This window comes from Hetaerina americana, unplaced genomic scaffold (genome assembly GCF_022747635.1).
Source record: "Hetaerina americana unplaced genomic scaffold, ioHetAmer1.1.p SCAF_393, whole genome shotgun sequence".
NCBI classification, from domain to species: domain Eukaryota; kingdom Metazoa; phylum Arthropoda; class Insecta; order Odonata; family Calopterygidae; genus Hetaerina; species Hetaerina americana.
Window position 1 is genome coordinate 1,244 of NW_027286978.1, and position 14,488 is coordinate 15,731.

A 14,488-nucleotide genomic window follows, 5' to 3' on the forward strand; every position below is an offset into this window, starting at 1 on the left:
TCTATTCATCGAACATTATTTAAAAAAAAATGTAGATCTTACTACAAAGGCACACTGAAATTATCAGCCTTTTTAAACCCTCCACAGGCAGGGAAATAATTGCGGCCTTGATAAAAATGACTAACGATCACGCGTGGATATAAATAAAATAAATTAACGATTAACATGACGAAAATTTCACAGCCTCGAGTTTTTGGCTCGGCCAAAACCACGGCACCACAACGCTCTGCTGCTTGAAAACACATTAAGCAGCACCCGGTGGGCCCATCAACCACAGCTCACCGGTCACAGAGTGACGCACTTGAAATTCTGTAGAGTCAATTCGGAAGGGACAGTACGTCCACAGATCACATCAGGGCGAACCGACGCTGGCGAGTGTCACAGCTACTGGAGCTGGCGAGATCTCTCCACCGTGTTCTGTACGTTCTCTTCAATCCAGTCCATGTATTCGGAGATCCTGGTGTACAGCCCGGGGAGTTTGGGCCGCGCGCATCCGATCCCAGTGGACACCACGCCGACCACGACCACAGGACCGTTATGACCGTCCACCATAAGAGGGCCACCGCTGTCGGCCTAAGGATGCACAGATAGAGAGTACGGGAATGAGATTTTCGTTTTACCAGACTCCAAACTGTTCCCTAATTAGGTCGGCATGACATTAGTACTGCGACCAATGGATGAACATTATATCCTATCTCAGTTGATGAAAAATGTCATCATCGTTTCATTTATATCTTCACCTAAATGACCTGAATAAACGTGATGGACCTGAATAATAACTGCTGGGGATCAAATATAATATTTTAATAGCATTATATAATGAAAAAGACCGAGAATCTCAGAACTCACATTCCTCAACAAACTTGATTATGTACACAAATGATTTTCTGCAGGTAGGAATTTATAGGTATATGCTGCCAATTCACACATATAGTAGAATTAATAAAATCTAATTCCTTCACGATTTTTTTACCTTATTTCTACCTTGTTAACAGATGATAATTTAGATAAGAACATCCCAGATATAACACGAGGGACTTGCCCACATAATCCCCAGTTCGGAAGTATTTGAAAATATAAAACAGCCCATATTTCCAATTGATTAACGCTACCGCAAACAATGCCTGCGTTCGTATACATGCGGGCGTGCAATAAATGGGCCTCAGTTCCGAAGCGCATATGTTTACTCAAGGTGCGGTGCCGATTATGTCGTTCTCTTAACTTGAGCATCGATACGAAAAATTGTGGCGAAATGATTTTCTCGAAGAGTCGATACGTTTTCACAAAAACACAACCTCTATTTTTTTCCATAACTGTCGGGGGAAATGACAGCGAAGAAATTTCAACCAGGACGGATGTTTCCGTAAACAACACACAATTTATGGAAAACACGGTAAAGAGGTTAAGGATCGAAAAAAAAACAAGAGAAGCCGCGCTGAGCGCTCCGACTTGCGGATGGAAATTGGAGCGAATTGACACGCCCACACACCGTCAATGTTTACCCTTTTAAACTGACGCGCACTCCCTCCACCTCCCACTCCTCTGATCCACCTCCCTCTAGCGTTACCACACTTAATAATGCCTTCGATAACGTCTTCATAATTTTTGACGATTTCGAAAATTGGAATGGGAGTAATGAGGGTATGGCTGCCACCACCATTGACACCTGCGCCCCAACGTTTTCAAAACAAACGGAGGAAAGCTGCAGAAATAAATAAATAAATAAAAGGAGAAAAACAAGAGAGCGTCGGAGAGCGGGCAGGAGTGGTGTGGGTTCGGGGGTCCCATTGGTGTGAGGCAGGTTATGAGCCTAGCGCCGGATGGGGTGTGGGTACGGTAAGTCGCGCAGAGGGGGGGGGGAAGAGAAAAGGGAAAACGAGGGAAACGTGAGGGAGGAGGGATGGAGTAAAAAACAAGGAAAAAAATAAACAGACCAAGTCGCGCACGAGCTGAAGCACGTGCGCCAGTTTAGGAAGTGAGAGAATCCCCGAGTCCGAGCGGGGGAATAGGGGTCAAAACATTGCAACTGCCCCGGGCTCCTTCATTTTTCTCCCCCACACATCCCACTTTTGTCGCCACCTTTTTTTTTACGTAAATTTTTTTTTTCGCTCGCGAATATTTATTTATTCCCACCCACCGCCCCACGAACACACCCACTATAATCTTCCTTCCCTCCCCCGGCTGATGGCACGCTTATGCACGGGAGAACGTATCTTTTGCTCAACAACGCGGCGCCTCTCCGCTTTCGGGAAAAAACTGGGGCAGAGAGAGAGAGAGAAAGAGATAGAGGAAAAAAATTAACAGGAGCCTCCTGCAGTAATCTGGTCCGGGGAGTGAGCCGATTGTTCCGCGGAATTTAGTGAAAGAGTGAAAGCAGGCGGGGGAGGGAGGGGTGCGATCGAGGGGAAAGGGAGAGGTAGAGAGAGAGAGAAAGAGAGATAGAGGGGGACAGGAGGGGGGGAACTGTATGTGTGAGTACGCGAGAGAGAAAGTTATGTAAGGGCGGAAAACGAGGGGGGAGGGCGAGGAGGAGGAGGCGCTGAATTAACGCCGCGTTGGAAGGGAGGAGCTGGGCTCCATTTGAGGTCATGCGTCCTTGAGAGCTTGAGTAGGAACGTGACGGGTGACGCAACGCACGCTTTAAAGGGAGCTGTGAATGGGCTGAGAAGGTTGAGTTTATTTTCTTCCTTTCTTTTTTTTCAGAAGGGCGGAGGGTCGCACCTCGGGGCTCAGCTGCAGTACTTGGAACGGTTTGCGATCGATTTTTTGAAGATACCACTCGCGAATGTGATTTTAAAGTCCAGAGCGTCTAACGGGACACTTTTTGATCGAAACGCTTCGCGTGGAAGAGGACTGTTTTTATTTTGGTCTGATTCGTTGCCCGATTGGCCTTTGTTTCGAGTTACCGATCTGATTTTATGGCAGTAGTGTGGCAAAAATTGGCGCCATTTAACTCGATGCTTATCGATATAGAAACCCCGTAATTGGCGTTTTTGAGTTATTTTCCCAAGTTGGCCCGACTGCAGTACGACACAGCTATCGTGAAATTAATGCAGCAATGACAGAAACTGTTCAAAGAGTGCATTTTGTCGCCAATTTTTACGTGAAATGACGAGAAAATGCGACATTTTTCTTTGAAAAAATTTATTGGCCATCGCACACGTAATGTAAGCGGAAATATCTCAATCAAACGACGGACCTACACGAACCTGTCCATTTAACATTGTGTCGCTTATGGCAACATATTGCTTTTAGTCGTTTTATTTAGTGGCTCAATACTTAATAACATTTTCTGGGACTACATAAAAAAGGAAACCTTCTTTAGATAATTTTTTCAATCTGTGGGATTAGATTAAAACAATATATGATAATACTGATTTCTACTATCTTATATTATAATTTAACGATAACTATGCTCTTAATCATATTAACAAATAATCGATCACTGAGTTAATATAAATTCTGAAATAGTCAATATATCACATTAGGAATTCAGCGATTATTAAATCCCTTTTTACATTAAGAAGAAAAATCTGGTTTTCGCTAATGTTACACAAATCCTTAATAATAATATCAACTAATTGAACTAATCACATACACGAGATTCTATTTTCAGTTTTAAACTTGTAAACTATCAACTACTTTAGAATGAAAATTGAATTTTGGTTTTTATTTTAAGAACCTTCAAGAAAATAAATTTTATTCGTCGGGATAATTTATAAACGGCGGTGTTTCTGTGAGCAATCGAAAATACGCATTAATCGTTATGGGCGACTTGAACACTTAAAATCTTAACTTAACCTACTTAAATCAGCGTATACCTACATGTTCAATTCTTTTCACCTTTATTAGCTATGAGGAGATGATGTTGGTGCATTAGATAATGTGTGGAAAGGCGCAAGAGGTGGGCGCTCTAACAATCGAAAGTATGAGACGATCAAAACCGGAAAACTTGGATCAACGGCTGAAGTAACTACTTGAATCATTTGCAGAGATTTCCATTTCAAGAGATTAATTACATATTGCGCAAAAGAGAGCACGGTTTAAGAACGCCAAGGATCTATTTACTTATAAGTCAAAACAAACTGGAGGTTCTTATACAATGTTTTCCTTACAAATGACGTATTATTAGTAATTCATTTAAGTTTACCATGGTTTGACTAATATTTTAGTATTTAATTCAATGCATTCTTTCTACCGGTAATTATATCGGTTAACAATTTAATATTATTCAGTCGGTAATTTTATTAAAATCATGTTGTCGTGTTAGTAGAATTATGTTTTAATACTTGGATATTCTAAGTAACATCTCACTGTAAACATTGCGTCAAGAAAAATATGATAAAAAAACAAAAAAGTCCAAACCGGGTGGGGCTTTGCTTGGAAAACAATGATCAAAATTCTTTTGAGTGAGTCACCAATAGGGAATCCATCTAAAATTTTCGATAGATTATTTGCTCAAGCGTTCTATTATTTATTTAAAAATATACGTTCGGGCCCACTACAGTCAGCTTCACAGATAAGCGATGACATCGTTAACTCTCGAAAGAATTTGTCAGTGGAGGGATAAAATTGTTTTTCCTTGCAAAAAATACGAGAAATTAGTAGCTCTCCCATATTTCCTCTTTTTTTAACCTGTTGACACAAGTTAGTAGAGTTTGTTAATTAAAGTTGACGAACGATGAAATCATATACTCGAGCTGGATTTAAAATTCATATGGGATTTCGGTGAATTTTATCTGATCGTGCCTGTAAAATCCCTGGACGTAACAATTACACGTTCTTTATTGAGTAACGACAAATGGGAATTAATGTGAGAGGGTACTGATGCATAAAATATTATCTGGAGACCAACCGAACACTGACCGCCGGCATTCTTTATTTGAAAGATTATTCTTTAGAGAAATTTATTTCTATGCCAAAATGCTTATGCCTTCCTTATTACAACTGTGAATAACCTCTATCTTCCAAAAAGAGAGGGAAAATTACTATATAAGATGTCTTTCAAGAAGCAGATGATATTTTTTTGGAGGTTTCTATTGTCTTGCAGTGTGGGATGAAATTATTTAAATTTCACGGAGAAAGCAGTAAGAGTTTCCCTTTGCTCACATACTAAATAAACGTCAAAGAGTAAATTTATACCATTTCATTGCAATGGTTGACGAAGCGTATTTTCTACGTTAACCGACTTTATTAAATGTTATACATTCGTTGCTAAAACTTACGAATTTATGTTTCTTTTATTTATCCGCATGACATTCCTGGTATTTATACTTAATAGGCATTGACTTATTCCGAAAAAACCTCATACAGTAAAGTTCAACAAATTTTGCGCTATTCCCACCGAGAGGGCCCGGGCTCCAACCCTGGAGACAACAAATTGTTCAGTGGTATCCCGATATCTGTTTGAGGTGCTTCGTGGAGAGCACTTGGAATGAGCACGACGTCCGTCGGATGGGACATTACACTACGGACCCCTTGGCACCTTTCGACAAGAGTAGGCTAATGCCAACTCCGGGTTAGTCTCCACCCTTCATCCTTTCCCGCAAATGACTTTAGCTGTCGGTCTTCTACTATAAAAACTACTTCTAATTTCACGCTTACCCGAATGGGACGAACTGATAAACATTCATGTTTAAGGAAGTGTCAATCCTTACTAAACAAATATAGCATAACCAGGGAGAATTTAACCACTTCGTTTAGTATTAATTTATGGCATTGTGGAATATTGTGCCACTTCATTAAGTCACTTAATTTAAGCACGCAAAAAATTATCTTAGTCAGAGTCACCATTTTCAGCAGAAGGGAAGCTATGTATGAGAATGAAGCGTCCAAATACTTGAAAAGAAAATAACTCACTATAGTTTACTTTTAGGGGAATAAAATACCTTGCAAAAAATTCTGTCTATTAGGTTGTGTTTAATACTAACCCAGCAAGAGTCCCTTCCTCCATTCTCGTGTCCGGCACACATCTGGGAATCCAATATCTTTATTTTCTTTCCCTGGGAGTGATACCAGTCAAGGCACTGATCGTTGTCGACGATGACCACCGAGACCTTTTGCAGTTTGTCCGCCCTTCCTCCCTTGGCGGAATTCTCGTGAAGCCAACCCCAACCCGCGGCTGTTGCTTCCCATTGGATGAACCTGTGGCGAAAGGAAACAAATCACATTTTAATTAAAGGTTCGCTTTTTTTGATTAGATTTTTTAAGTGATACGGAATAAATGCCAAGTTGATTAAAATCCAAGCAGTGTCGCGAAAAACTTTTATAACGATAATATTTCTGATATTAGCTTAGTTATCATAAATGTAGACTATTCTTGTCAGTGACTGTTCCTAGAAAAGATATTGCACCTATTTAATGATTTTAGACAAAAAGACGTATTCAATTGTGTGAGCGATGGTGTAAATAATTAAAAACACGATCGAACGAATACATATTCCATTGCTTTTTATTTAATGTATGATATATTCAGTGAGAGACAGAGGAAGCAAAGTTATTATTTCGATGTGAAAGGAGAGTGAATTTTCAGCAGGTTTACTATTACTTTAATTAACTCTGGATGCACGGAATTGTTATAACGGTGAGAAACATACTGATAAATTGCAAATGAATAGTTTCTGGCCATAATCTTTAAACAGACTGAGATTGGATGCTGTATAATTTCCGTAGATTTATCAAAACAAATTATCTCTATTCCCAGAATTTATCTCTCCACGTCTATTTTGATATTCATCGCATCGACTCCGAGAATCATAGCATTAATAACAGAGCATCCGACAGTAAATTAACAAGGAGAACGTGACATTCAGTTACCTCGGGCATTTAATTTTTCAACTCTCAACCCGTTTTTAATTCGTCAACTCTTTCCCCGTCCACTTCCATTTGGAAACGCGAGATTATTTACCTCTCTCCACGTGACTGCCCTGCTGCAGACCTTCGAATTTGTTGGTCGTCTTCGGAGATGATGCCGACCTTTCCCAAGCCAGTGGGTTCGGGCAAACATGCCGGCCAAGCGGAATCCGACCAGACTATTGGAGACTGGAGCCGGAGTAAGGCGATGTCATGCGTGTACCCGGGGCACTCATAGGCCGGGTGCAGAACAGCTTCCGCCACTGGGATCTCTTGTTTCCGCAGCGCCGAATCTTTGTTGGTTAAATCGTATTCTCCCACAGTAACTCGGATTTGAGTCATAGGTAGCCGAACTGGACCACTAAAAAAGGCATGGGTCGGACATGTTAAACAATGTATATGGCAATTGAGTGTTCCTTAAGCTGCTATTTTTTTAATACATTAAATCAATATTTTCGTTTACTTTAGACAGTACCACACTCCAAAAGCCAATATCAGACTTATGATCGCATCCTTCTCACAGAACTTTTTTGGTAAAAAATTGGCAAAAGTAGGCACATATCCAGGTTCATGATTGTTCATGAATGTAGTGTTGTCAGTAGTTCTTACAAGTTTTTGGACGTTGTATCAGGGAAAGCAGCGCATATTCAGCATAGAGAATTAATGGTGGATGTGAATGCCAATGCCTTCACTAAATATGCTCTGACATATAATGAGAAAGAAGGTAAAAAATATGAATTAACACAAATACATGGTCTTAGGCATACTATGGTTGCAAAGAAACCCAGAATTCCCAGCTATGTGAAATACTTAATACCAGATGCCGCGAAAATCGAAGTGCACCAGTCTCAATAAATGCGATCGTTTTTGAATGCCTTTCTCATTCATTTTATTCGGTACCCCTTCATCCCCATGTGATGATACATGTAGCTCAGAGTTTTAAAGGGTTTGCTGCCCATAGAATTTAGTGACGTAACCACAAAGGACTTATGCCAAGTATTTTACAACTATCAGATGAAATCTTGCAATTGCCTTCCATTATGACCTTATTTTGGTCAAGTTTCTCAATGTTAACCAAATAAGGGAAACTATTGTTTACTGGAAAGACTTTTTTACTCACACAACGATATTAAAAGAATAATCTCAATCAAAATAATTTTATTCTGCCATTATTCCATCTGTTGGGGTGTCTGCCCCTGGGATACACACGAGCCACTCTCGGCTTTTCCCCTCTCACTTCATCCCAAGGGTGGAACACACAACACGAATGACCAAAGCGGGTCTCGAACAAACATCGAACCATGGGTTACCAGATGGGCACCTCACCCTCCAGAATAACCCGGACACGTAATCTGAATGTTTTTTCCTTGACGAATATCAGTTTTCTGGTGTTTTATCCGATGCCGATCAATCACCAAGACACATTTCTCCTCACCTGCAGAGGCAATGAGCCGCGGTCAGAACCCAATTCTTGTTGAGCAACGTGCCGCCACAGAAGTGCCCTCCGCGCCGTGTGATGGACACTAGCCACGGGAATTCTCCCCGCTCCGCAGTCACACCCCCAACTATCCTCCCCTTCCGATTGGATCGACCACACGGCACGTCCGCCACTGAAAGAGAAGATGGGAATTAGTTTATTTGTATATTCTCCGCCGTCGGAACCATCCGGTGTACTCCACAGTACACGCCGGTTTAATATAAGGCTCCCTTGACCTATTCCCTTCCAGTGCCCGGGGGAAAAATCTCTCACCGAATCCACCAGCCGTAATTACTTGCCAGTGAAAATTTCTAAAGTTAATCATGAGGCAGTAAAATTTGTGTGGGTCCATTGATCGACTATGGGCTCGAAGCCAAAAGCATACTACGTAGATAATGAGCGCTTGTGCCAAGAGAAAATGCTCCTTATTTCTCACGAACCATTTAATCAATTTTAGATTAAAATGAACTGGGAAGAATTCCTCGGTTCTAAAGGTTTGGATTAATGCCGTTTCAAAGGGTCTGGATCCTCTAAATTAAAAATTTATTGCTGTTTTAACTTCGAGTTCATTAAAAATAAATCTCAATTATCGAAGACTCTTGAAGTGGGTCATTTTCTCTAAAGTGATTACATTAGGCATTTCAAAAATTTCCAGCACTACGGAAAGAAATGTTTTACCTTGAAATTAATAATTAATCAATAATCAAATCGGAACCAAAATATTCTTCCCAGTACTCTATAAATTTACAAGTCCCTATGTTATTGACAAAAAGAGTCATAAACTAAAATTGATATGTCATTAAACTATAATATGTAAAATATTTGACCAGAGCAAACAAAGACCCAGAAGATCATATTATATGAAGTCGCTTTATGTTTAATGAGCGAATCCATAGCGAAGAGTAAATCTTTGTTTTGTCCCCACAAAAAGTAAAAATGTTTAATTATGAATGAGATCCTTTTGAAAAAGAATACTTTTCTTTGTGTTGGGAAGCCTAATGATGAAAACCGGTTAGGAAATAACGAGTTAGCCTCAAATAAAAACATGAAAATTGAGGAAAAATCTATGAAAGATTGCGTTTTGGAGTAATTTTATTTTATCGGCGAAACTGTTCCCATCCATGATAACGAGCTACAATTCGTGAGTTCTTAACAATTGTTTTACAATACCTGTTAGAGAGCTTGATTCCAAATATAATAATTTAGAGTTCACTGTAAAGAATTTATGAACTACTAATGAACTACTTGTGAACGGATAATTAATCATTGAGATAAATAAAATCCTACGAATCCATATTTTGTGATACAATAGTTTCAGATACCAACTACGGTGTCAAATATTCATCCCTGTTAGGTATATTAAATGATTTTAAGCTGAAATTAAGTTTTTTCTTGAACATAAACTCGCTTAAAGGGTGAAAATTCCCGAGATATAGATGAGAAAATGACATTTTAAATGTTCTTTTTAATCTTTTACACAAGGTCGAGGACAATATATTTAATTCAATAACAATCCTCAATTTAATGGCCGCCTTAAAGTTAATTTCTTAGACATAGAAATAGGAGCTATTCATGAATGATTTTTAGGGCATTAGTCGAGGATTAGTGCCGTAGATAGGTTTGGAAAGTTAATTATAATGGCACAGAAAATTTCAAATTCGCTCGCGACCTATCCGAATCTCTTTACCAAGGACCTACTACCCCCGTGTCCTTGTTGAAACTGTCTCCGAAAATAATTGCCTACTTTGCCCCGTCTAATTAAGTTTATTTATCTTATGATTTTAACGGGACGGGCATAAAATCGACAATTTCGACATTCAGAATTGCATTCGAACAGCCTTGACATAATACAGGTGGGTAGGAAATTTCACTGATTGAAGTGGGGCATCTGCTCCTCAGATCGATAGCGCGTGTCGACAATCCTTTTAGGCGTGATGTGTGATAAAGCGATGCGGCTCCGCATCAGGTGCCATTTCACTCACCTGCACACATCGAGTTTGATTGACGTACTTGAGAACAAATAAATGTTAGAGATAAATTTTGTTCTGAATAGAAAGTGTGTCATGTTTCGAGGTGAAGTGACGTTACGGATTACTACGCACCATATAGTACGCGCTGATTAAGTCATCAATCCATCTTCAGAGCGCGGGATGGTGTTGCCGCCTACATCGCCTGTCGCAGCAGCTTTTGCGAGTAAACTTAATAATTGTGATCTAGGACAAACAATTTCACCAAAAAACATCCTCAGAATAATATCGCCCGCCCTTCACGATCGATAGCATCAGCCTCTCGAATAATTAATTACTCAATGGAATTTCATTTTGACATAAGAAAATGGATTTTCAACAGGTGGATTCGGTTTCGGTTTTGATTATGAAATACCACAGGAATGGATTTGACATTGGCAAAGCACTTCCGTTATCCGCGCCATTAATCTTCGTTTAGTTCATAATTAACTATATTATTTGGTTATGAATTTACACGAAATGGCATGTCATGGGCTGGCGATAGCTACTACCATTAAATACCTAGTATATGTTTTCATGCATGCTTTTAAAACTATGCAATTATGATTTAAAGTGCAATTTTTGTCATTTTTGCACTATCTATTCTCATTCGCCAAGTCCAAGTAGTATGGTTTGTTTTCTATTCATGAGAAAACAGTCAATCTCAGGGGATATTTACATTTAGAAGTTTGACACCGCTTCCTAAAGTCTTTGATTAAATTTTTAGTAGCACATAGGAGAAATTGAGACTTGTGGAAAAAATAGAAATTATCCTTTGGTCTACTTACTATTTCTGGCTCCCTCCGCCCATCCTAATAGAGCAACAAAGGTGCCGAAGGCCAGGAATTTCAATGCCGACGCCATGACGAGTCCGCGATGATCAAATCGCCTCGATTTAATGCAAATTCTTCCGAAAATTCCTATCAACTCGAACATAAAACACTCTTTATCGCCGTATTTCGCTGCTCGTCCGATGACCGCTCTGTTATCCCTCCTTAATTTGTCGTATCCGGTCGTTCAGTACTCCCGCTGCCACTTTCAAACTCCTTGTCGTATTTGTTCCGGAGATCGCTCGATCGAGTCGTAATATAACTAACGCTCCTCTTGGATCCCGAAACCGCAACAGTCGAAGCCCGGATGGTGCGGGCTTGTCCGAACCGCTGCTCTCTGGGAGAACGAATGCTTGCCTGACAAACGTATCGCGAGTATTTAAGAGTCGGAGCTCAAGGACGGGACCTACACCTTTTTTTCTCCCCACCACCAGCCTACTGCCATCGGCGCTGCAAAGCCGTAAGCGAGAGTGACTCCCTCCCTTCCGCGAACCCTCTCCCAACGCACGCCCCCTCCCCCCTCCGCGAGAACCCCTCGACACGCGCTGACAGAGTTGGCTTTCCTCGTTCACTCAGAATTTGAGACAGCCTCGGGGCACGAAAATTTCTTCCCATTCTCCCCTCCTTCGCCCCCACTCTTCCACCAAAATAGGTTTACGGTTGTGCCGTACTATTTTAATTTCTATATATCGCAAAAGGTGGATATTTCTGATTTTACTGGCGGATTCGTAATTAAATATTTGCCACATTGCTATTGCAATAAGTTTTTACAGCGTGATAACATTTTTATGGAGTGTAGTATGCTTATTTTCCAATTTCCGTTTGATACTAGCGAATGTCATCAAGTCAAATAGTGTTTATTTTTCCAAGTAGTTGTGCAAATAGTAACAGTAACAAAAATTTATAAAATAACAAAAGTGGAAAGATAACAGTACAGCTAACTAGGAAGCCCTGTTACAGGCAACATGACTCTTTAGGGTATATAGCGGCATCTGTGGAAGTCTGACTAGTCAGCATTTGCAGAAAGAACCAAAAACAAATTGGAATTATTTTCGTTTAGTGAATGACATCCATATTGCCATTTTATATAGTGACTAGCGTGCATAATATTGCTGCATATACCCACTCTCTCTCTTCCCGTAACTTTGATTTATTACACATAAAAAATCGACATAAAAATGAGAGATATTACGTATTAACATAAGAGATATTTCAAATATTTATATTGGAGGTAATGCTTGTGCAAAACATTGCATTTAAGTCACATTTTTATTAAGTGGACAACATCACAATGTGATATCGCTTGCACTTCACGGTCGATGCAATGCAAGACGCAGAGACATCAAAAAGGCAAGCGCGCCTCCATGCCATCCATAATTCCCACCTTGTTCTCGTGCGCAAGGACTCTCGAGGAAAGAAAGGGAAAGTGAACAGTTGGCAACACCCTCTCTCACCTTTCTCCGTGGCCTTCCATCACTAATTTTCCCTTCCCATCTCTGAAAGAATTGATCTTCTTGCCCCAATCGATCGCCAATAACGCGGTGGTACCATCCCACCTCTCCCGCCTTCTACGGCACGTTTTCGCGTGTCCCTACATTTTTTTTATTCATTCTTTTTTTTTGCGTTTTGTGGGTCTAGTTCAAACCACTTTAAGGTCGCGCGAGGAGGGATAAAAAATAAAAATTAAATTAAAAACCACAGAACGAACACGACAGCAATGCAACCTGCAACGGCGCCTTGAGCTCGGTTTTCCTTTATTCAATTTAGCGAGCTTCCGTTCGGCGTGAGTGAAAGTGACGGACGTAATAGAGCTGACTGGATCAGCTGGGACTGTACGCGTGGGTGTGTGTGTGTGTGTGCATGTCTGCGTCGAGATGTTTTGACGCGCGGTGAGAAATAGGGAGGAGGGGGGGGTGGTGGGTCTTCCCAAGGTGCAGCGTGAGTGAAACGAATGACGCATTCGTTTCACTCACGCTGATTCTCATACGAATGACGCTTCGTGCATTATGCGCGTGCATACGAGCATAATGCACGAAGTGCATTATGCTCGTATGCACGCGCACGACCGGCTTTGGCTTTATCCCAGGCGGTGCACTTCGTCCTGAAAAAAAATAGCAGGGAGGGTCTGCCCTACTTTTTTCAATTATCCCTGGCCCGCGGAATAAAAAGGAGATCAAAGCCGCACGAGGATTTCCTCGATGTCTATCAAACGCGAGGAGAAGGGAGGGGCTGTCAGCTAGCTTATCGTTTGGTAAGCACTGTTTGCTGATGACATCATCTAAGGGATCGTTTAATTTCGGATATGTTCTGGTAATGGCTGAATGTAGGTCATCAGATGAGGTTAAGTTGGATCGAGATTTATTCATTATCTACTTTCGGAGACTCTTCCTAGTAATGTCTACCAGTGATTTATCATCACAAAACTTTTGAGATGCTCAAAAAACTCGTCAGATATAGGTCATAGGGTGAAAGTAACGTAGATGTGATTTATCACTGCTCCATTTGTGGATTTATCTGTCCCGTCTTGTGTTTCTTTGCATATTGGTTGGATATAAGATGTTGCCTGAAATAAATTCTGTTCGTTTAATATCATTTACGTCACTTAATTTTATTCTCTTTGACATAAACAGAATTATTTTATGAATATGAATAAATGTGATTTCTAGCCAAGGGTGCTGCTTGCCCTGGGTAATACATTTATAACCTATTCCACTCAATAATTTCCAGCTCAATAAGGTTTTCACGATAAATTAATCTTTGGGGTTTTTAATTTAATTTTATGTGTTAATATAACCGAATAATTAGTTTCTAGTAATTTCTATCAAATCATCTGTCTTTTTTCAGATTTTAACTTCTTACATGCACGTTATAATATGAATGAATAGCACTAGCAATATCAGTTACTTATATTAACTACCGCGATACACTTTGTTATCGTTTTATATTAGATGCAATATTTTACAAAGGGTATCGCAAATTAATAGAATATGATTGGCAGCAAAGGCGATGGTATTAACAGAAATATACTACTCGGAAAGAGATTGGATACTCATCGTACTAAATGTAATTATACTATCAGAGAAAATAGGAAAGTTATTATTTAGGCTTATTTTTAGAATACACTGGCTACATATCAGGCATGTTGAAACATTTGCTCAAATCTCCATAGAAATAAATACATTTTTAAGGGGAGGATTTCGTCAAACAGTGTTATGGTCTATTTCCACCATGCCACGCATGATTCTCAGCAATTAATAACTACTAGATGAACTTAGATGCTAATTACTGAACTATTTTTTAGTTTTTATCACTCGTGTCAAAGT

The 14,488-nt window shown here is 40.0% G+C and overlaps 1 protein-coding gene across 1 annotated transcript; it reads right to left on the reverse strand.

The window, feature by feature from the left end:
* Positions 1–384: 384 nt before the first annotated feature.
* LOC139691756 (trypsin-1-like) lies at positions 385–11,432 on the reverse strand. The gene is made up of 5 exons (XM_071589605.1): positions 11,124–11,432; positions 8,288–8,462; positions 6,908–7,213; positions 5,931–6,144; positions 385–573 (listed from the first exon to the last, which is right to left on the reverse strand). The coding sequence occupies exons 1-5, from the start codon at positions 11,269–11,271 to the stop codon at positions 385–387; spliced, it is 1,032 nt and encodes a 343-aa protein (XP_071445706.1). The 5' UTR covers positions 11,272–11,432.
* Between the last annotated feature and the right edge of the window lie 3,056 nt (positions 11,433–14,488).